This window comes from Schistocerca serialis, chromosome 5, assembly GCF_023864345.2.
Source record: "Schistocerca serialis cubense isolate TAMUIC-IGC-003099 chromosome 5, iqSchSeri2.2, whole genome shotgun sequence".
In the NCBI taxonomy this organism is placed as follows: Eukaryota; Metazoa; Arthropoda; class Insecta; order Orthoptera; family Acrididae; genus Schistocerca; species Schistocerca serialis.
Window position 1 is genome coordinate 167,241,016 of NC_064642.1, and position 24,913 is coordinate 167,265,928.

Genomic DNA, 24,913 nt, shown 5'->3' on the forward strand with positions numbered 1-24,913 from the left:
GTCCACATTTCACTAGGGGTTTTCCTGAACTTAGGACTCCAGACTCAGAGAAGGGGGGGGGGGGGGGGGGGGGGGGGGGGGGGGGAAGAAAAGAAAACTGTCCTGGAACTTTTCTGACAAAGGGAGTGTACACTGTGTGGACCTGTTTTTCATTTCCAAAAACAATTCTTTTGGAGGGGAACAGAACTTTAGTCAAGCAGGAACTAAGGTAATGCTATTTGTGGCTTGATGAACACATTTACCTTTTAATAGTTTGTATGTTCATTCCATCTCCAAAATAATTTAGGTGGCATTTTATATAAATAAGAATAATTATTTATGTACAGTTTCTTAAATTAACTAAGTATTTTTTTTACAAAAAAATCATTATCTTTTCTTTGCTGCTACATTCTTATTGTTGACAGATGGTATTACCCTTGTGGGATCATGTTTGTAAGTTTTTACTATTGGACCCCTGCCAGCTTTCTGAAACTGCACTTCGTCAAACCTTTGCCTGTCTTCAAGCTCCTTTGTAATCTGAACATTGCGCCAAGCTGTAATTGAAAAACAAGCTGACAGTGGAGAACTGAACAAGAGGAGACAAGTTTTACCTAAAAAATACCTATTTCTAATGCACATTAACACTGTCCTTAGATCAATATAGTATTTTACTTACATTCCTTAAAACCTTTTACAAATCCTTTTGGTTTCATTGGTAATGTTTCAGGACTGAATGTAATAAGAGGTTCGATCTTGAAATACGTTCTCACTGCAGGTATCCTCAGAAATGCTACTTGAAGTAGTGAGATAAAATTTGATGAAACCCAGTAGCATAAGATAGCCTGAAACAGTTACATATTACCATGAATCCAAGCTATTAAAACATACTGTTACTACACTGACACAAAGAGAGGTGGGATGAGTGGATATTTAAAGATAATAATACAGAAAGCAGTGTATGTACACCTTCCTACAAATGAACCCTGATATAAAATTTGTGTTCCCATCACAACAGTGAATCAATTTTTCCATGACAATCTCTTGCAAAACAGCAATTTAGATCACAATATACTAAATCATATTACAATTATTATACTTCTTAAACAAGTAGTGGAACTATATCACATAATAAGTAGCTTAAAATACATGGTGTCCCAATCAAACCTCTCTGATTTCAAAGACCCAGGAGGAGGGGAGAAAAAACCACATTAGATACGACAATGAATAATGCACCACACTGTAGAGCATCTCAAAGAATTTATTTATTTATCATCAATACACCTCTACATGTGAACGATTTGTAGCACGAAGAATATCGAGTCTATATTCAATTTCTTGCCAAGTTCTTTGTAACATTACCTCTGTTATTGTTAATTGCATTAGTGATACAATGTCACAATATAGGAATATCGTCCACTTTGGTCGCATACACGCGGTGCTTCACGAATTCCCACATGAAGAAATCAAGCGGTGCGGCGTAATATCAGGTGAACGTGGTGGTCAGGCAATGGGTCATCTGCATCCAGTCCAACGATTGGGAAATTTCCTATCCAGGAACTTGTGAACAGCCGTTGACCAATGCGGCTGAGCTTCATCTTGTTGAAAAATGATGTTGGGCTGAAAGTCTCGTATCTGAGGGTACACAAACTGCTCCAACATGTCCAGATACACTGACCCATTCACTGTTTATTCTGCAAAGAACAAGAGTCCAACAATCCCGTTGTGCATTAGCCCGCACCAGTCGTTTAGTTTAGGGCTACCACGAACATGTTCAATGACAATGTGCGGCTTTAGTGAACCCAAAATCTGAACATTATGTCTATTAACCCCTCCTAATAGATGAAAGGTTGCCTCTTCTGAGATTAAACATCTTTCCAGGAAGCTGGCTTACATTTCAATACGCTGCAGTGTATCCGCAGCAAATTTTTGTCGGAGTCATTTGTCGTTCGGTGTCAGATGTTGCAAAATTTGCACTTTGTAAGCACACATACGAAGACACTGGTGAACTACACGATGTAATGTTGATTGAGGTACATCAAGTTGCCTAGATGCTTGATAAATTGACTTACGTGGGCTTCTGAGAAACGTTTGCCTGATTTCATCCACGGTCTCTTCTGAAACTCAGTAACATGCACCGCCAGAATGTTTCAGAACGCTTCCTGTCTCCAGAAACTTCCTATACCATTCCTTAATTGTTTTCACATCAGGTGGATCACATGCATGCACACGATAATTTCTTTGCACAGTATTCAGCAATTTTGTTTCTGCAAACCACACAACTGCTTGCGCGCGTTGCTGTGGAGTTGCCAGCTGCACTCTGGCGACGATACTTGGCACTTCTGACACGGGAATACAAATTCTTTGAGATGCTCTACAATGCGGTGCATTTTTCATTGTGGTATCTACTGTGGTTTTTCTCTCCTAGGTCCTTGAAATCAGGGAGGTTTTAGTGGGACACCCTATATTACATCTCCTTAAGACTGTTTTCTCTGCAACAGGTTCTGTACCTCCGAGCTCAGTATGTGATAAGGCTATGCTCCCCTCGAAGTGTAAAACATCTAGATCTCCCACATTTTGCTCCACTAACAGATGAAACATCTGTAAAAATCTCAGTAAAAGTATCAAAGATAAGTGCTTTGCCACAGTAATAAGCGTTTTAACAGCAAACTTAGTCAATCCAGCCCAGCTCAAAATGTTGGGCTCAGAACTTTAAAATTCAGTACGACACACAGCAGAGGGTACAGAATGAAACTGTATTTCATTTCAACAACAAATTTGTGTTAAACTTGTGATGCAGTAAATGATACTACCTATGACCTCTGTAAAATGTTGGTTCCCTTTATCTCTCAAAGATATTCTTAGTACCACAAGGGTGCTGGGAGGAGGACTACAAGACAAACAAACTTCCCAAGAAAATCATATACATAATCTGAATTGTTTATTGTTATTCCCTATATGGCATGAAATCACTATTTATTGCATAGAGGTGATATAACTGATACTTCCACAAATTGTGCAAATCATAGTTTCCGATGGTAAAACAACTCTTGAGTGTCTAGTTAAACATACCACACTACAAACAGGTTGCCTTAGCTGAAACACTGGCAGTGTTTTCTACAGATCATAGTTGCAAAGGAGTTCAGTTTCTACAAGCATACTGTCATACTTTAACTCACAAGTTGTTGATTCATTAAGTAATGTGTTTGGAACCATATCACATGTTTGTGGAGACAGCACGAATCCCTTGGGGAGACAGCATCACCATCATAGTAAAATAAATAGTGCAATGGTGGTTTGATAAATCTAGTAGATTTCCACAAAGTATGAAACCTTTTTGTTGCATCTTCTTCATTGGTAAGCTCGATTATTCCAAGAATCATAAAAAGAATTTCAACAATGTACAGTGTACAGCTCACTGTTGACAGCCGTCTGAATTGATTAGCGTGTCAACTGTGACTGAAAATGAAGGAAACAGAGTTTTGTGCCATTATCAAACATTTTCATTTGAAGGATTGGCCTGCCATGCAAATCATCTTACTTCTGGATTAATGAATTTACATGAGATCAAACAAGCACCAAAGACAAAGGGGATTCTTACCATCCAATTGAGGTCACCAAAATCCAGGATATTGTAATGCAAGACGGCCAAATAAAAATTCTTGACATTTCTTAGCTGTAGTCATTTCAACTGAGCAAGTGCATAATATCCTGCACAGAGAATTGACTATGAAGAACCTGTGTGCGAGGTGGGTGCCTTGATTGCTCACAGTTGAACAAAAGTGCATCCAGCACAACATTTCAACAAAATGTGTGGTGATGTTTAATCACAATCTGCCGATTTGTGACTGCTGATGAAACCTGAACCCATCATTACACACTGTATTCAAAACAGCAGGCAAAACGATGGACACAGCTGGTGCAAGTGCACTGAAGAAGGCAAAGACCATTTTGTCAGCTGGTAAGGTGATAGCTACTTTTTTGGGATTTACAAGAGATTAGTTGGAAAAATGCTGAATGGTAACTGGACCCTATTATGCTTGATTGTTGGATCATCTGAAACTTGCATCAGCTAAAAAAAAGACCAAGGTTGGATGCAAAAAGTGCCCTTTCACCAGGATAATGCACCATCCCACTTATCAGCGATAACAATGGTGAAAGTACAGGGATAGACTTTGAATTGGTTCCTCATCCATGCTGTTTACCAGACTTGGCCCCAAATGACTTCTTCCTGTTCCCTAACTTCAAACTTTTGCTTGCTGGGAAAATTTTTTCATGAAATAAGGAAGTGATAGCTGCAATCAATGAGTATTTTGCAGAGTTTGACAGAACCTATTTTTCCAATGGAATGAAAAATCTGGAGGAATGCTGGACCAAGCATACATCCCTCAAAGGAGACTTGAGAAATAAGGTGAATTTTTTCAGCTTTTTTACCGCACTTATTAAACCACCCTTGTACATTGGAATACACTTTTATCAAAGACTAGAAACTGTGCAGCTGGATTGTGTATTCATATATTCAATTGTTACCACAGGCCTGTTGGTGACCAGAATATGGAGCTAACACCTGCAGGTGTAGTACAATGGCACAGTCTTAGGGCAACAGTTAGATCTGAACCTGAGCAAAAATTGGTGGTACGTGAGATACAATGGAAGATCTGAAAGGCTCACACATCATTTGTACAATGAATGCACAACAGAAACTCCATGGCTATAGTTACAAATTATCATAATCTATGAAGAACAAGATGAACATACTGTTCAACTGTGTTCTCTTTGACACCAACTGACCATGTTGCTCATTCTAGCTGCCTTCTCCCTTCCAAAATATGTCTTACCCTACTCTCTGATATTCCCTTTCTGTGAAACATAATACATTTGACTGCTCCGTTTTCTATTCGTGTTGAGTCAAATCTCCCCTCCCCCCATTTCTACCTTTCCTCCAGCTACTCATCCCACTGTCAAATTTTTGGTAAATAACATGATACAACCACACCCTTGCACTTGAAAATATAGATAAAAGAGAAGTGAGGCAGTGTTTCTGTAAAGCTATAAGACTGACTGTGTACATATTTTTTATAAACAATCAACTTACGCCAGGAAAATTTATGGTGAATGGAAACACACATATTGGTAAAGCCCTGAGGACATACTTCATCATTCCCATATTTGCTGCCTGGAGCCGAGCTGAGTCTGCCCCAATTTCAATAGTAAGCAACATTGTGCAGCTTGTTATTATAGGCAGCAAATAATATTGGTCAGGCACAGTCAAATCTGTGAACCAGAAGAGTCCACCAGTCATCATGCTTTCTACAGGGACATTTGCCATTCTACGCAAGCCTATGAAGAATGAGATGAAGAGTGGTGCCTGGAAAAACAAATACAAAAACATGAATAAATGCCTAAAAATATGCAAACTGATTAGGGAACATCATTCCATCAAATTCATCTAACTTCTACTCTGATCTTTTAACAACTACTATATCTTAATTTATGGGCATAGCAAGATTTTTTTTTTTTAGTATAATCTTATAACAGAAAGTTTAGTTAATTTTATTGCTAAATAAAGAGCATGCTTCACACTCACTCATTCCCAGAGTAACTAGTACATCTATACTGACAGTTCAATAGCAGTGCAGAAAGAAAGTTTTTATGGTAATTAGGCTCTCTCTCTCTCTCTCTCTCTGTGCGCGTGTGTGTGTGTGTGTGTTTGTTGGGGGGGAGGGGTTGCACATGTGTGCACTTGCAGTTTCTGTGATTCAGTATTTTCTAATTATGCTCTCTCAGCTACAGTGAAAAATCATGATCAACCAACTGAAGGAGGGGGAAAAAAAAACTTGTTTGTTTCTCTGTGGTTGATGAGAAAAAATATGCAGCACTGTCACAGAGACATGGGAGTTTTTTTTTAGGGGTGGGGTAGCAAAGGAATTGAAATCGTCACTTTTAAGAGACCAAATAATCCAAATTCAGAAACCATGGTGAATTCTGGAAGGTGTGAACAAGCAAAACTCTGCTCACACTAATCACTCATGAAATCTGAGAAGTTATGATGAAGGTGATCAAGCTGATGTTGTATTTCGTAATTTCCTGAAAGCTTTAGGTTTAATTTCACATTATAACTTTGCACAGAAAAAAGGAGTGGATGGAATTCTCAATCATGTATGCAATTAGGCTAAGGCCTTCCTAGGAGGCAAAACTGAGTAACACACCAGAAATGAAAAATGCATTCACATGTACCACAAAGAATACTAATAAGTGGCGTGTGTAATATTTTCTCTCTCTGATGCTGTTACATTCAGACAGGTGTGAAGAGTTAAAAAGATCTGCAAATGTGTCAAATATTTAGAAACTACAGCTAAAAGAGCACATAAATCCATTTGCAGGGAAAGCTTATGCCAAGCTGTGAGACACTGGAAGAAATCTTAAAAAGTATACTTTATTTAAGCAGGAGATTTCTTACAGAATTTCTGTCTGATTCATTCTTGAGCAAAATATGGAAGACAACAGCCCCTCTTGCCCTCTAGCGAGACTTCTGATATTATTTAAAATGTACTTTGAGGTAAGTAAGACCAAAATCTTTGGAAAAAAATCTAGCTTCACTGTGACCCTACAACAACACTGTATGAGTGATGTAGGGTGAGAAGTATATGCAGTTTTTTGCTTCAGAATGCAGCAAAAATACTGTACCTCTTGCATATAAGTAACTTACCATATTTCCAACTACTAACACCCTAATTTTAAAATTAAATAACATGAAAACTAATATCAATAGAAGAATGCAATAAATAGTATGTTTACTGTGAAAGCCGTAACAATTTCATGCAGAGATTTCAAAATAGCAGTTACAAAGGCTTCCAACAGGCTGCATACAACTTTTATCAGCTTGCATAAATAAACTATTCCTTTGCAAGCACTTCTTGCGATCACATCACAATCTTTCGACAATGTCCAAGACTCGCAGTAGGAATGGCACAATGAAATTTGCCATAAAATCTTGTAGTGTCTCGATCAAAATGGATTCAGATGCCAGACTGACAACTCAAGCTCATCCAATGTCTTTCCATATGCACTACAAAAAGAAGTCACAAAGAGTTGGATTCGGTGAAGTATTCATCAAGAATGCAGAACACCTGTTTGATCCGATGTGGTTGGGACCCATCTTGCATGAAGAACACACACTACTTATCAATTCACACATGAAAAACGGGGCTAACAATGCCTCTTCTGCATACCACATCTCAAACATTAACTTTGGAAGAACAGAGTGGTTTTGCTTCACTCAGATGGAAATTTTCAGAACCCCAAAATTACCAGTTTTTTCCCCCCACAAATACTTTCAGGTGGAAGTATACTTCATTTGTGAGCCAGATGCAGCGAGAAACATCCACCCATAATTAACTATCACTGTGAAAACCTGGTTTGCAAAGCAAGCACTTTGTTACAGAGGGATACGGGCATGAGCTGATAACTCTGCATCTTATATGAAAATGTGTAGAATGTTTCTCAGTCTTGTATACATGACTGAATGCTTCTAACCAGTCTCTCCTTTCTAACCACTTTCCTTTTTTGTTTGCAAATATTAACCTCTAGTCCATGACAGTAATTCTTCCAGGATGGTTTTGGAACTGAATTGTTTACATATGGGGCTGTTTACACTTAATTTATTCTGCAAAATCAATCAGCTCTTTCTTCACTAAAACAAAAGGTTTAATCAATGCCTCAGCTTTTTCGGCATCTACCCACACCCTCTTCCACCTGGTCCATTTTTCCACTTTAATAAGATATGAGCTACCTACTTCAACTTGTTACATTATCCAAAGCATCAACGTATTTTATGATTTTCCTTCTAAAAGCTCCTTGGCCACTGATTGCTTTTCTTTTCAACAAAAAAAGCAATCAACACACATATTTAAAGACATCATAATGAAATGCATACCTGAGCCAAAGGAACCAGCATATTCTTGAAGGGGTTGATTTCCTTTTCTTTCATGAATGCTGATAGTTCTTGAGCATATCGAGCAGCTGAAAATTGTGTTAATAAATGAGAACCTCTGAAATACGTCCTCAAAAAATGAGACAGTATTGCTAATGAAACTAGAAAGAAAAACTGAGTCCCACTGCCCCCAAACTCAGAGCACAATAGAGATCCACAAATCTAACTCTCCAGTTAGGCCAACTGTTAACTTCAAGAATACACTGGCATACATACTTTCCTAACTATTACGTAATATCCTCACCAAATTTTACTATTTTGAAACCATATACCCAATAAAAAAAATACATGTGAGTTAACTTAACAATGCACTTCAAGGAAGTAAATATCCCCAGAGAAGCTACATTTGCCTCATTTGACATTATTAATCCACTCACAAATGTGCCTGTCAAATAGACATTTGAAATTATCAGAAAAAAAACCTTATGAAACACACAAAACTAACAATAGCAGAGATTTCCAAGTTAAGTCGATCTGATTAACTAGCATTACCCCATAATTACTTCTCATTTAATGATAAAAACTACCAACAAATAGAATGCTTAGCTGTGGGCAACATGTCACGTCTCCTTGCTGATATATTTGTCAACCCCTTAGAAAACAAATTTTTTTGAAGGTAAAACTAAACTTTCTGAAAAAAAAAAGAAAATGTATATTACAGAAGATAAACTTCTCACTTCACAATAAAACAACATTCACAACTGAACATGAAACAAATCAATCCTTAAATTTCTTAGACCTCACAACTGTTAATTAACAGCAGGAAAGCAATTTTTACATCTACAGGAAAGCAGCTTACACTGATATCACAATACACAAATCATCACACCACCCAAACACAAGTAAGTAAGCTGCTTTTAGATCCATGTTGAACAAGGCACACACATAATGTTTAAAACCCAAAGAATAACACACAAAATTGATGCTGTCAAAACAATTGCAATAAATAATGGGTATTCACAAAAATAAACTGACAAACTATCCAACAAAATACAGGCCAACATCAGTAATAGAAGCACTACAGGAATAACAACCTTCATAAGCATTTCCAATTTAAACACGACATCAGAAAAAAATTGCTGACTTATTTAGAGACACCAATATTCTCCACAAGCAACAAACTTGGACACCCCGTCTCACACAATAAACATTAAGACCCCAATAATGATAATAGTAACAGTTGCCCTGCATATTACATAGGAAAAACAGGAAGAGCTTTCCATACATGTTACAAAGAACTCACTGACAGTTTTAGACTTAATCACTTTGATGGATGGTAGGTCGATTTGAGGGAAGAGATCAATCAGCGAGGTCATCGGTCCCATCGAGTTAGGGAAGGAAGTCGGCCGCACACTTTCAAAGGCACCATCCCAGCATTTGCCTCGGGTGATTTAGGAAATCACAGAAAAGGTAAATCAGGATGGTCGGACATGAGTTTGAACAGTCATCCTCCCGAATGCGAGTCCAGTGTAATAACCACTGCGCCACCACACTCGGTAGCCACTTTGACAAATCCACAATAGATAACCACATATACTTCAATAGATACCAACTACGTGACATCCACGACAGTGTAACTGTACTCCAAACAGAAAGGCACAGTTAAAAACTTTTCCACTGGAATAAGTAGAAACAGAGTTACAGAAAGAAAAATTTTCTGAAAATATGTTGAATGAACAAATGAACTTTAGTGGCCACAGTTTTTTAATATTTTTTCCCTAAAGAAACCAATGTTTAATAGTGCAACCAATTGATAACATACAGCAATATTTGTTTTATAAATGACATCTATGTATAATTAATAATGTAACAGCTTATTATTTTCTCTGAAATAATGACACCCATTTGTTTGTAGTAATGCAGCATCTTTATATTCGAAATTTTTTGACCTGTGTTTGCAAACGTGTTACAGAATGGAAAGTGAATATATGTTCATAAACATGTCTACTTATACTGTAGTTCAGGACCATATACAAGGGCGAGTCAAATGAAAACCTTAAATATTTTTTAAAATATTATTTATTGTGCAGAAGTGGTACAAAGCTGTATCACTTTTCAACATAATCCCCCCCACACTCAATGCAAGTCCTCCAGCACTTACAAAGTACATAAATTCTTTTAGGAAAAAAAAATCCTTTGGTAGTCTGCGCAACCATTCATGCACCGCGTGGCGTACCTGTTCATCAGAACAGAACTTCTTTCCTCCCATTGCATCTTTGAGTGATGCAAACATATGGAAATCACTTGAGCCAAGGTCTGGTGAGTACGGTGGCTGAGGAAGACACTCAAAATGCAGGTCTGTGATTGTTGCAACTGTTGTAAGGGCCTTGCATTGTCATGTTGCAAAAGGACACCTGCTGACAGCAATCCACTCGCTTTGATTTGATTGCAGGCCGCAGATGATTTTTTAGGAGATCTGGGTATGATGCACTGGTGACAGTGGTCCCTCTAGGCATGTATTGCTCCAAAATGACTCCTTTTTCATCCCAAAAGAGAGTCAGCATAACCTTCCCTGCTCATGTTTCTGTTCGAAACTTTTTTGGTTTTGGTGATGAGGAATGGCGCCATTCCTTGCTCATTCTCTTTGTTTCTGGTTGGTGGAAGTGAACCCATGTTTCGTCCCAAGTAACAATTCTTGCAAGGAAGCCATCACCTTCTCATTCAAAGTGCCGAAGAAGTTCTTCACAAGCATCAACGTGTCACTCTCTCATTTCAGGAGTCAGCTGCCGTGGCACCCATGTTGCAGACACTTTGTGAGACTGGAGCACATCATGCACAATGTGGTGTGCTGACCCGTTACTGATCTGTAAACATGCTGCAATGTCATTCAGTGTCACTCGGAGGTTTTCCTTCACTATGGCTTCAACTGCTGCAATGTTCTGTGGAGTCACAACTCATTGTGCCTGACCTGGACGAGGAGCATCTTCCACTGAAGTCACACCATTTGCGAACTTCCTACTCCATTCGTAGACTTACTGCTGTGACAAACATGCATCACCATACTGAACCTTCATTCATCGATGAATTTCAATAGGTTTCACACCTTCACTACGTAAAAACCGAATAACAGAACACTAGTCTTCCCTGGTGCAAGTCGCAAGTGGGGCAGCCATTTCTATACTGACACTGTGACGGTATGTGTGCATCTGCACTGTGCTGCCACCTACAGGCCATTCTGCACACTGTTTGTAGCACACTTACCAACTTACAGGGTAACAGCACAAAATTTTGATTTGTTATTACAAATTTAAGGTTTTCATTTGATTCACACTCGTATATCCACTACCGGAAACAATAAAAGTTATTTTTCAATTTGTCTTAAGTTTGTAAACTTATATTCACAATATGCCACTTTGTAATATACCAAGGTAATCTTACCAGGAACAGAATTGACCTAAATTAGGAAAAAAAAAATTGATGTAGATTGTCAAAACATCTGAAGATGAGCCCCCAATGGCTCCAAATGCATCATGCAAATCACAATTTGTGACTGAAGGCTGTCGTTCTTTATTTTATGAATTTCTTGTGAAGGTAACATGACTGTCTGTTTACCTGTACTTCGATAGACTCACTTTCGAAAAAGGAGTTATATGTTACACAAACATGAAATGGTAATAACAAAAAATATACATTGTTATACAAAAGGTACACCCCAGTCACCTCAACAATTATGTAGGATCAGTGAAAATTCCCAAGAAATAAATGAGAAGCAACTAGAGCAATAAAAGTATTTTCAGAAACTTAGCTTTTTCAAAGTCATGGACCCAAAGGAAATGAAAGATTAAGGGAGCATGTGTGGAAACACACAAACAAGCCATTTAAATGAGGATACAGAAAAAGCTCAGGTAAGTATGAAAATGGGGTTGGCAGGTAAGACTCTGTAGTAGTATCAGTTTCTGAGAGGAAATAGTGGAATACAAATGAATCGAGACAGCAAAAGGGGAGAAACTGGCGATAGGGGAAGAGGCTGGGAGCATGAAGATCCAAATACCATTACCAGTCAACAATCTCCACTTGCAATACCCTGCAATAGAGTATTTCAGCAAAAACCTGTGCTATCAAAATGCTAATGTATTTTTGGACCTAATAATGACTGACAATCATCTACGGAAGAAAGATTATGCAGAAGATTAGCTTGGCCATTAGATAGCAGGAGAGTGAATGATCTTTCTGGTGGATCAGAACTATACTCCTTGAAATCAATGGGAAGTCTCTTAATGTGGAAGGTAGACACCCCTCTTAAACCCTGATGAAGTTTTAATTGGCTCGGGAAGTCATTTTTGTTAAAAGAATAGTGAAAGGTGTAAGGCAACTAGATAATTTGTACCAGACAAAAAATGACTAATATTGCATGATGGCGTTATGTTATCTAGCAGTCTGAAGTATGTGGATGGCATTTGGTTAACTCGAATGGTTTGAGGAATTACACTGCCGACTACTTGTAACATTATTAATGACACACACATTCACCTATTGTATTGCTCAAAGGAACAGGCACTGCAGACAGTTGTAACTTATAGCAATGACTCCAGGAGCTGTCTTTAAAGTAGTCCGGGTACTAGAAGACTACCAGTATAAAGGACAAATCCAAATTCATACACCGACACCGCAGCATGATCCTTGCATACTAACTGTACAAAAACAACCAACAAAATTTAACCCTATGCATATTTTCGACAGAAAATGGATGTCCAAAAAAAGGACATTTTTCAACACTGTAGTTACATGTACAACAAGTATCTATAAGTGTTCTGCCAACTTAGAGCAGTGGGTAGAGTTTTGTGCTAGAATACTTAAGCCCGATTCCAGGTCTAGATGTATTTATTTTATTTTCTAACTTTACACTGTGTGGTATGGTATCTAGCTTATTAATGATTATACAACATAAAACTTAAGCAGTTATTTAATACTAACATAGAAATGAGAGTTCAAACATTTTTATTATTCCATTTTTAAAAATTTATTTTCCATTTAAATGTGTACTATATTGATTGCCATGAATTACAACCCCCTATGCTTTCTGGTCCACTGGCAACATTGCTTTCCTGTTTTTCAGTTACTGCCCTTTCCCAGAGTAAAAAAATAAACAAACAAACTATAATACACTGAGGTGACAGTAGTCATGGGATACCTCCTAATATTGTATCTGACCTCCTTGTGCCCGGTGTACTGCAGCAACTCCATGTGGCATGGACTCAACAAGTCATCTGAAGTCCCTGCAGGAATACTGAGCTGGTCTGCCCCTTTAGCTGTCCATAATCGCATAAGAGTTGCTGGTGCAGCATTTTGTATACAAACTGACTTCTGCATTATGCCCCACAAACTTTCAATGGAATTCATGTTGGAGATCTGGGTGACCAAATCATCTGCTCAAACTGTCAGAATGTTCTTCAAACCAATCATGAATAATTGTGGTCTGGTGGCATGGTGCATTCTCATCCATAAGAATTACACCGTTGTTTGGGAACAGGAAGTCTATGAATGGCTCCAAATGGTCTCCAAGTACCCAACATTACCATATTCAGTCAATGATTGGTTCAGTTGGATCAGAGGATCCAGCCCATTCCATGTACATATGGCCTACCCCATTATGAAGCTGCTACAAGGATGGAATGTAACAATACCAGAGAAGGAAAGTTGCTATTCACCATATAGCGGAGATGCTGAGTCGCGATAGGCACAACATAAGGATTCACGCAATTAAAGCTTTCAGCCATTAAGGCCTTTCTCAGCAGTACACACACACACACACACACACACACACACATATACACACACACTCACTCACGTACACGCACATCTACTGTCTCAGAGAGCTGAAACCTCTGTGACATGCTCCTTATGCAAGAGAGTAAAATAGTTTTGCATCATATGTGGCTAACTCTGGTGCTGTAGGGTAACTAAGTAACTGTAGTTTCATTAATATTTGTATGTCACCTGCAAAACAGTTAACATAAAATGTGTGATCAATCCTCTTTAAAGAACATTTTACAAATGAACATTGACCATGGAACCAGATTAAAAGTTATTACAACAGTAAAAGAGATTACTAGGAAAGGAAAAAAAATAAATGGGAGAGTGAAAATGGCTGGAATGCTTCTGGTAAAATAAACAATTTTCAAAACTAAGTTTTCAGTGTGCTCTAAAAGAAAAGTTTGCAATAAAAGACTTATAGCTATGCAAAGTATGGGCCAGGAAAGGAATTTGCTGAATTTCAAGAGCTAAGAAAGGCTAGAGACAATGGCCTGTAGAAGATATTAGAAAATATGCAGGAGCAATATGGATGTGTACAGCTGAAGATGATAAGGCATGGAGAAGTCTATATGTCTAATGGCTCATGATAAATCATGAGCATCTCCACTATACGGTGAGTAGCAACTTTCCTTCTCTGGTATTGTTATATTGAACTTACTTGCACATATGTTTTGGTTCATTGTCGGGAACTGAAATTGTCAGCAACCTACGCTTTCAGTTCCAACCAATGCAAGATGGTGTCAGGAAAAAATATGTCAAAAGAATTTTCCGAATCTGGAAAATTTTGATTCACTACACACTTATTAACACTACCAAGATTTATCGTGTTAATTCAAATGAAGAAATTTCGCCAACCTCTTGCAGATTTTAGTGTGCTTCCTTTTAAAGTTAAAACAACAGATGTCAATCTGTGGGCAGCAGGTCGCAGGTAATCAATTTTGGCTATTTTCTAGTTGCTCACAAAAGTAGTCAGTTGGTCTCTGGTGAGCGACTGGAAGGAAGACTTCAAAGCCACCCCTACAAGGTAATCACCTTCAATCCTATTACCCACATCTGTTGACACTAAAGAAAGCAATGTGCATCTTGGACTTAGCTCCAATCAACTCTCAGAAGTCCATTCCACAACACACTGCCATCATCATCTGGAAAAACGAGTGCTACGCACATTTGGGCAGGTATGATCCATCAATTGCTCATGAATGTATACCAAATTTCTGTTTGTCTTAAAATCTATTACAGTGGGCAGTATATCTCTGAATGAAGGATTGTATTTCTTCACCAATGAAATTTTCGATCTCTAAGATTGTTGTGTAAATAGTACTGCATTAAATACAAGACAAAATGTCATGCTTATCAATTTAACTATGAACTACCTTCAATATTTTGAGTTACATACAATACAGTATTGTGATAAAGACGTATCATTCGTCATATAACAGTGAATCAAATGGAAATCACTCTTTTCTAGCATCTTTTGCAAAAAATGGATAATGATTTCTATTTATTGGAAGGTGGGAGACCGAGTGGATAAGATACTTTACCTAAAATGTGTTGTGGGCTGTAACTACCATCTCTAGCACAATATATGGACAGGTCTATTATTGACAAAGGCCTTACTGGCCGAAAGCTTTATTGGTGTGTGTGTGTGTTTTTTTTAATCTGAGACTCAGCATCTCCGCTATAGGGTGAGTAGCAACTTTCCTTTTCATAATATTATTACAATAACAGAAACTGTAATAAATACTGCCATCAATGGCAAATATGATGTCTTTTTTTAAAAAAATCCATGAGGTTGTTATCCTACAACACATACAGTTGATTAACGAGTCTGGTTGCTATTCGATTGATCCTTTAATATAATGAAAGGAACCCTCATTTACGGAAAATGCTGGGCATACAAAAATTCATTTGTGAAACAATGTTAGAACAATTTTACCAGAATAGAAGTGGAAGCAAACAAGCATAGGCATAATACTAATATAGCAAAAGTGACCAAAAATTACCCCCATAATTATAATTTACATCATCCAAATACTGTACAGCATCTGCAATTTTGTGTTTTTCATTCTTAATTATGAAGTTACTCTACCAAAAAGTGACTGAAAACTCAGTTGACATTGTAATTACCTTCCATTGCATTTCCCATTTGCCTAGCTTCAGTCATTTTAAGTTGTAATACTTGAAGCTGAGGAAGATTATTATTCATTTTAGCACTATTTCTTTGAGCAGCTATCACTAGAGGAAACATCAGGACTCTTACTACAACTGTCCCTGAAAAATAAACACAAGCATTAAAAGAACCTACTTCTACTTAACACTGTCGACAACATGTAAATAAAATGTAGTTTTACATTTATACTAAAATGTCAAAAGTTAAAGGTGGTCAAGAAGTTCAGACTCTAATATTTAAAAACTAAACCACAACATTCTACATTTAATATCTGTATTCTGTAATAAGTTTGCTACCGATGGTTTGATTTTCCCCCATCACATATCTAAAGTGAAACAGCTAATGCAGAATTGAGGAAAATGTTAAAAACCCCCAAAATATGAGCAAAAACACATGTAATTGACACATATGATCAAAAATTGCAATCCTCTTCCATAATTTTTATTAAATCTGTCTAGGTGAGGTAAATTAAATATCAACACAATGTGTATACAATAATTTGTGGTAATGAATTTCATCAGTTCTTAAAAATTAAAGTTATATAAAAGCAAGTAAAAACTTATCAAAAAACTGAACTTGGTATCTGGGTACAAAGTAATCGAACTGTTTTCCAACATGATACGACTATAATTTATAAGTTCACAACGTCACTCAGAAAAACGCAAAAATTGATGAACAAGTTAAAACATCATAGCAGCTAAGCAGTTAAACCATAAGCATACATGCAGATATCTGCTAATGATGTACTTCATCACCAATGGTGTTATTCTTTAACACTTTTCTTTTGAGCTGCACTTCATATGCTCACCACTGTTTTATTTTAGGCTTGATGAGAGAAACAGAGAAGTGAAAAAATGAGTTTACTTCCCCAATTGACATTACAAGCTTATCAGCAGTTGGCTTAGAGAATTTCTGTACACTTTGCAAAATGTAAATTTCAAAGAAAGCTCAGGTGCTATAGTTTCAATGCATGCCCTCTACCACTGCTACCGATCTTTACTATCTACAGTATGTAGTTTGTGTGGTGCAAAGTATATGGTGTATATATTTGTAGTGTATGTAGTTGTTGCAACTGTATCTTGTCATATTTTAACATGAAAGTCCTTAAAATATGCTATCGCAAAACCCTTGATCTATTTCCATGTGACATCTCTGCCATAGCATATCATCTACACAAAAAGTACGGTTTCAGCACTTCACAAGTTGCTTTCACCCCACTTGCACTCCCGTCACTGAAAGGCCACTCCCCCTCTCTACACATCCAGTAGGGTGAGCTCGTTTTACACGTGTTAGTACGGTGTGGCAGCTGCACTGGCTATTGGGTGACTTAACAAGTCACTATCCAATAAGAGTTCACTAGCCGGAAACCGGCGACGTTTTCTCAATTATGATCAAGACATTCGTCAAGACGCAGTGTTTGAATTTAAAAGGTTGATGACTGATATTGTTGCAGTACATTGCAAAGACATGGAAAAAGATGAGACTGAGTTATGATTGGCACAAGAAAAGGTGGTGGCTGGGCCCTTCAGTACATATTGACTCTGTCCGGAACAATTCATACCGACTGTCTTGTTTTTCCATTATCACTGCAACCTAGCAGTAGTTGTATAATAATTGTGTGGTGAAGCTAAATGTTGCAAGTTGTGTTGGCAATACCAACCATGGATTAAATCAGCATTTCCTTTCTCACATCTTCCTTCTCCACAAGGGCCTAAAATATTCCCTTAATTCTGTCACCACTTGTGATGCAAAACATCTGTCTCTTGAGCCACTTATAATGTGTTCAGTCACATCAAATGTGAATAGGATGAAAACAGGACAGTCGAGCGAGACATCGAGTAAGAACTTAGAATCAAGGTAAACTTTACTAGGAAGAAATGTAAAATTGGAGGATTTTTAGCCTTGATCTTATGGGTTTTTAACAGGGGCTATGAACTTATGGTGTAGAATAACAAAAAACTTAAAATCGGAGAATGTAAAATCAAAGTTCCACTGTAATTTTAAATTCAGGTTCCCTTTTTTTCTGCTTGCATCTCCGCGATCCTCAGTTTAGAGCACTAGACATTAGAGTCTTTGGTTCCCACAGCAATATTCAGAATGAATAATTATATTGAGGTGCAGTTCCAGTGTGTTCTAGTGGACAATGTTGTACACTTTCTGACCTAATCCATTAAATTTCAGGCATGCAGCCACGCAAATAAAATTTCTTCCACTGATATTTCAGCCGGGTATCATCCAACCATCCTCAGAGTAAGTCACAAGACTTGCGACTCATTCTGAGAATGGCTGGATGATACGCAGCCGAAATATCGGTGGATGAAATTGTATTTGCATGGCTGCATGCCCAGAATTTAGTGGACTATTCATTACACTGCAAAAAGTTGGAAACACACATTTTCTAGCCTATTCAAATATTTTAAGGTTTATATCTGTCAAACTATTACACTGTGGAACTATAAACTTTCTTCTGTAGCACCAGAAAGAGCCTTTTATAAGACTTTAGTGCCAGAACATGAAGTTGCGACTTATTCTGAGGATGGCCAGATGATACACAGCCGAAATATCAGTGAAATAAATTTTATTTGCTTGGCTGCATACCCAGAATTTAGTGGACTTTTCATTATGCCACAAAAAGTTAAAAAATGCACATTTTCTGACCTATTCAAATATTTTAAGGTTTATATCTGTCAAACTATTACACAAACCTTTTTTTTTATTAATGGAACTATAAACTTTCTCATGGAGCACCAGAAAGAGCCTTTTAGAAGACTTCAGTGGCATAACATGTGGAACCTGTTTAAATAGTAACAAGACAGCTGCGCTGCAAAACCATTGTCCGCCATGTAGAGAAGAGATCCCACAAATTTGTGTCCTACCCTAAAAATGCAGGTCAACATGTGATTGAGGTGCAATGCCTGTGTTTACGTATACAATTAACATCAGATTGTGCTCTGCTGTTGTAGCAATTGGGCAACCTGATGGTCAAGCTACTCAAGACTTTCATAAAGTATATGACAGTTGAAAAAGTGGATATGGTTTTCAGTTATGGCAAATATTGCCAACTTGTTCGAGTAGCACTTTGGCCATACGTTAAAAGACATTCTGATCATAAGTTCTCACTATCCGTTTTTCCAAACACTACAAAAATTTAAAAAAGTGAAATGTGAAGAATAAAGCATGTCAATGAAATAGTAATTGATGACAAAAATTATGCTAACATTTTAGCAGCAATAATACACAATCCATGTGTCAATATGAGGCAGCCTGTATATGGTCAACGGAGTATTTTGTAAGTAGTACTTTCCAATGCATTTCAGCCTCTCTACACTTTGTGCCCTCTACCTTTTATGGCAATGACTTTCAAAAATCAGTAATAGTTCTTCGAAAACTTCTAAATGATGATGTGTATCTGTGCAAGATTTTGTTTATGAATGAAGCTTTATTTACAAACAAGGGCAAATCAATACTCGAAAGGTGCACCATTGCTCAGTTGAAAATCCACAGGGGCTGAGAGAAATTTTTCCCAATGTGGTTCGAGCTTTTCAGGAATCACATTTAGTCAGTGCAGTGGCACCACTTATGTAATAAAGACTTCTCTCCCAATCCAATTTATTTACCCATCCTATCTATCACCCTGTTTTTGTAGTTGTAATTTGCACTCAGAATAATATAGTTGCTTTGTGTTTTGTTTCTCTATACGAATCTCATATTGTGAGCATTTTGTTATTTTACAATTTTATAGTCCATGCCCCCCCCCCCCCCCCCACCCATTATCCTTTCTTCCCTCCCCTACAGGTCCTAACTGAACCTTGTATGTATTATGCATTGCCATGCATACTCTTGTTTTTTATAATATATATTTAGATTCACATTTAGGTTTCTGTTCCTATTTCTGTATTATTTCATTTCATTATCACATTGTTCATTTATTTCTATAGGCGCAAATAGCATCACTGCACCAATATAGTTCAGTACTGCTGGCAGTACCTGGTGGTTAAGGTTTGTAAGGCCATCTCTCCATCAGTTGCATACTGATGCTGAGGACTGGCATGTGACTCCACACTTTATTAAAGACTTTAGTTCTAGGTGTCTTCTTTTGGAGAATTCTTTACAATACCTTCTGCATTTTAACTGTCAATGATTCCCGTCAATTACATTTGTGGCTATGACTCTGTACTTTCGTTTAGCAGATGCTCTGATGATGGGCTGCGCCTGAAACGCATCATTATAATGTACAAAAAATTTTTTTTTTTAACGACAGTCAAACAGTTTATTCTGGTGACTTATTCAGATGGGCGTAAATCTTCTCAAGTGTATGCCACAGTCACAGATCTCCTAAGTAACTTTACGTTGCACTTTAACATAATGGTGGTTCTAGACATTTGCTCATATAGTGGTATCACAGCAATGCTGACTTAGAACAGAAAATGCGCGATTAGATAACACTTTGCTGTGAAGCTCTACAATTCACGAAGGATGCTGCATTCTAGCAAGATTTCCAGAACTCAGTAAAGCAGTGACAGGCCTCAAACAACACGTGAGCTTTTACGAGATCCATTTGTCAAATGAGAATTCCATCTCTAGTCCCATGGTAAAACTTGATACTGAATGTGAAGATTAAAGCTGGCTGTTTATAAAAGAACCAATATGGATCACTTTGACATAGTCCCAGCAAAGAAAAACACAGTGCAACGGAGATCAATGTCCTGTAGTTTTGATTACATCATGAACAAAACTGATGTTACCAGCTGCCCATTTATTTATCATGCCAAACATATTTTCTGGTCAGTTGTATTATTTATTCCAATTTTGAAATTACACTACAATTGATTTAAGAACTGTAAGATTCCATCATTAGACACCTGTAATGGATACTACAATTAATTAAGAATCCACAAATTAAATTATATCTTAGTAAACTAGAAAAGATTAAAACAACAGATTTGACATGTTACACAATCTTGAGAGTCTGTAGCTTACTGTCACCTAGATGCCAGTTAAACCATAAATACTACCTACGTCCACGAGTATAACCACAAGAGTCGCAGTAAGTATGCAGCTCTCGTCGTTCTTTTTTCCAGAACATACTTATTTTACAATGGGCAGCAGTGTACTTACTATATTCAAGCACTCTCTTTAAGTCGGCAGCACTGCGGCTTGTGCACTTACCTACAACAATTGAACCCCACCAAGGAAGTCCACAATCTACGTGGAGAAATTCTAAGCAGTGCTGAACAAGTCCTATAGGTGACCATCCACCAAGACCTAAACTGACGAATGATGGTTCTGTACCAACTGCCTGTGCAGCTTCTGATGCTACATCAAGAACTGGTGGTGGAGGTACTGGTGGCTCAGGTATCTTTTCAAGGATTGTTTCGGACAAGCTAGTTCCAGTTTCTGCTGTGGTACTTGATAACCTTAAAGCAGCCATTCCAAGCATGCCACTTCTCGTCCATTTTGGCTGAAGCATGCATCTTCCTGCTTTTCCAGCCAGCAGCCTCGATGAGTTGTGCTTCTGTATGTGATAATGTCGCACATGCTGAACTGACTGTAATTTGAGACATGAAGCAGAGTCAGTCTGTAATGAAAAGTATTTTTATACAGCATTAATTTTAATAGTTTTCACATAATACTGTTTCTTTACATCAGAGACAAACTTTCCTCATTATTATTAAATGACTGTTGTTCTGAAGCAGTTTAAAAAAAAAGTTTTCAAAATTGATAATGAACAAAACTTTACGATGCAAAACTGTACAACACATGCTGTCAAATATAAGCAATACTACAAAACACAAACTTGTACAACGGTGGGTATGAGGCAAATTTGAGTGTTCATATACACTGCACATTGATTTGCTCCTTACATGAGGAGTCTTGAGGAATACTGAAAATATTAAGAATATGTTGATAGAACAGAAAATTATCATTGTACACTAGCTAATGGAGCAGTATTAATGAAGTAATATCTAAGCAGTACCAATCAAGAACATTTGCTTTTATCTACTTATATTTGAGATGACTGTAATTTTATATTTTAATAATCATAAAACCCAAATTTTTATAAAGATTGTTTCTGTTTCAATTGTATTACTCAACCCTGTGTACCTATAGATGTACATTGTTCACCTAGGTATTTTCTTATGAATACTTCTAGAAAAAACTGTATTACCTGTAGGCCCTACAGGCTAATTTTAACAGAAACGTACATCATACAGTACTAGCTTACATTCGCCTTTACTGGATTGAAAAATGCTTTTATCTTTACATATTAAAAAGGGATCCCAAATTCCTATATTGTGTCATTTTGTATCTCGGCAAATAAATTTTGCACAAGTATAAATAATTCCACCTGGACCTAAGATGACTCAGCACTTCTATTTACACCTCAGAACAATATGAGACAAAGTTTGCAGCACATGAACAGGTTTTGATCAACTTGTTGACCACCTTGTTCCCTTTTACATTTCTTAACGTCCAAGATGTCAAGGAAAGCTACATACTCTATTTCATTGGTGTGTGATGAGATCTGCATTCTGAGACTCTTGAATGATGACCATTGGTCTGAAAGTGCAGAAGTCAGTTCACAATTAAGATTCCAACTTGCTGCTGTGAAACAAGTTCTAATCATGTTAACAAGATATGAGGGAGTAAAGCAGCACTTGCTTACCAATTGCCTCTCTAATAACAACAGATTGAAGTCATGGGAGAAACACTGTATGAAACATGGTAAAACTTCCTTCACAGTTTTTAAGCTTACTTTATCCAAGTCAAACAGTTTACAGTCTTGCATCCTATAGACCCGAGCCATAACATGAAAATGTTCAATATAAGGCTGATCTTGGATAATGATGACACTATCAGAAGAAATAATGATTTATCATGAGCCATTAGACATATAGACTTTGCCATGCATTATCGCCTTCACTGTACACATCCATATTGCTCCTACATATTTTCTAATGTCTTCTACAGGCCATTGTCTCTAGCCTTTCTTAGCTCTTGAAATTCAGCAAGTTCCTTTCCTGGCCCATACTTTGCATAGCTATAAGTCTTTTATTGCAAACTTTCCTTTTAGAGCACACTGAAAACTTAGTTTTGAAAATTGTTTATTTTACCAGAAGCATTCCAGCCATTTTCACTCTCCCATTTATTTTTTTTCCTTTCCTAGTAATCTCTTTTACTGTTGTAATAACTTTTAATCTGGTTCCATGGTCAATGTTCATTTGTAAAATGTTCTTTAAAGAGGATTGATCACACATTTTATGTTAACTGTTTTGCAGGTGACATACAAATATTAATGAAACTACAGTTACTTAGTTACCCTACAGCACCAGAGTTAGCCACATATGATGCAAAACTATTTTACTCTCTTGCATAAGGAGCATGTCATAGAGGCACCATGAGGAAGTGGAAAGTATGCCTCTTAATACACAGTGACAACTGTCATCAAGTGATGTAGAAAAACATATGGGATATTGTGATAGTTCCAGCAGCTCACTGAACAGTCATAGCACATAAGAGGTTCACATATGTGGTTCAGTTCTTCCTCATTACATCCATTCTTGAAATATGTGCATATTGAGGCAACTCTATCACATCAAAATGTTGGTGCAGAGCATCCAGGGCATATATCATACTGCTGATCCAGTACTTTCCAACAACACAGAGGCCAGATACCTCCTGCAGACAATTAGGTGAGGAATTATGAAATCGCAAGAGATTATCTTTTAGCAAAATAGGGCAACTTTTACTATGTTTCCACTACGATGGCTGTTGATCTGTATTTCAAAAACTAGAGAATTCCCATTAAGGGGTAAGGTCTACTCATGTATTTGAATTATGTCAAATTTAACTTAACATTCATGTCTGCATTACTGTGTGGAGGAACCTCCTCCAAGTCTGAGCTGCGGCCAGTTCTCACTAGCAGTTCTCTCTTCAAATATACCTTCCCAAGTGTTCCTTGGCTGTTCTGTCTTTCACTTCACATTATGTCTTCAGGCTACCTTTTGATATTTGATAGATAGACTACTGTGGTTTTTGCTGAAAATGCAGCTCAATGGTATGGCTTAATGATGGTATCATGTTGTGTAAGATATTCTGGAGGTAAAACAGACCCCCAGTTGGACCTCCAAGCATTGTGTTATGAACATCAACAAAATTAAAACAAGTATAATGGAATGTAGTTGAATGAAATGATCCAAAGAGAATTAAATCTGGAAATTAGAGACAAAATGTAGTAGGTGATTTTTGTTATTTGCAGCAGTACAAGTCATAACGGCCACAGAAGAGAGTATTTAAAATTCAGACTGGCAATAAAGAACTTATGAGAGAAAGACAAATTTGTTAACATTGAACATAAAACTGAATATTTACACCTTTTCTGAAGTATTTATCTGGAACAGAGCCTTCTGAAGTATTTATCTGGAACAGAGCCTTGTATGAAATTGAAAAATGGACGATAAAACAATTCAGACCAGAAGGGAATTTAAGCTTTTGAAATGTGATGCTACAGAAGAATGCTGAAGATTAAGCTGGTAGGTCACATAACCAATAGGGCAATACTGAAGTGAACTGAAGAAAAAAATAAGAGCTTGGAAGATAAGACATTGCCTGAGGTATCAAGGAATCACCAGTTTGTTAATGGAGAGAAGAGTGGGACATCAAAATGAGCAGGCTTAAGTATTGTAAGCAAGTTTAGGGAGATTTAGGTTGCAGTGATTATGCAGATATGGAGAGGCCTGCACAGATAGGTACGCATGGAGAGCTCATCAAATAAGTCTTCAGACTGAAGACAACAACATGTTAGCTTCCTTGACTTAGATGTTGCTGGGTCTTCACCTCATTCCAGAAAAAATAAATTCTCATTGAACTAAAACATTTGTCTAAGTGAATTACTTCTGCTCTGAAAGCATGAAAAGCAGAAATATTTTGTCAGAGTGCATCTCTTGATCAGTGGTTGTCAATATTTTTTGCTTAAAACCCAATACCGACACTGTAGGGTAACACCTCGGGCTGGAAAA

General features: G+C 37.3%; 1 protein-coding gene across 2 annotated transcripts in view; it reads right to left on the reverse strand.

Moving 5' to 3' along the window:
- Positions 1-225: 225 nt before the first annotated feature.
- LOC126480915 (mitochondrial inner membrane protein OXA1L) overlaps positions 226-24,913 on the reverse strand; it is a 33,116-nt gene continuing 8,428 nt past the window's right edge. Inside the window, exons 2-7 of one of the 2 annotated variants that reach the window (XM_050104322.1) lie at positions 21,063-21,471; positions 15,851-15,994; positions 7,913-7,998; positions 5,072-5,344; positions 656-821; positions 226-533 (exon numbers count right to left, since the gene is read on the reverse strand). In XM_050104322.1, coding sequence (XP_049960279.1) covers positions 367-533; positions 656-821; positions 5,072-5,344; positions 7,913-7,998; positions 15,851-15,994; positions 21,063-21,471 — 1,245 coding nt within the window. In that variant the 3' untranslated portion in view covers positions 226-366. The remainder of the gene's footprint in view (positions 534-655; positions 822-5,071; positions 5,345-7,912; positions 7,999-15,850; positions 15,995-21,062; positions 21,472-24,913) is intronic. The other variant, XM_050104323.1, reaches the window with a different exon arrangement.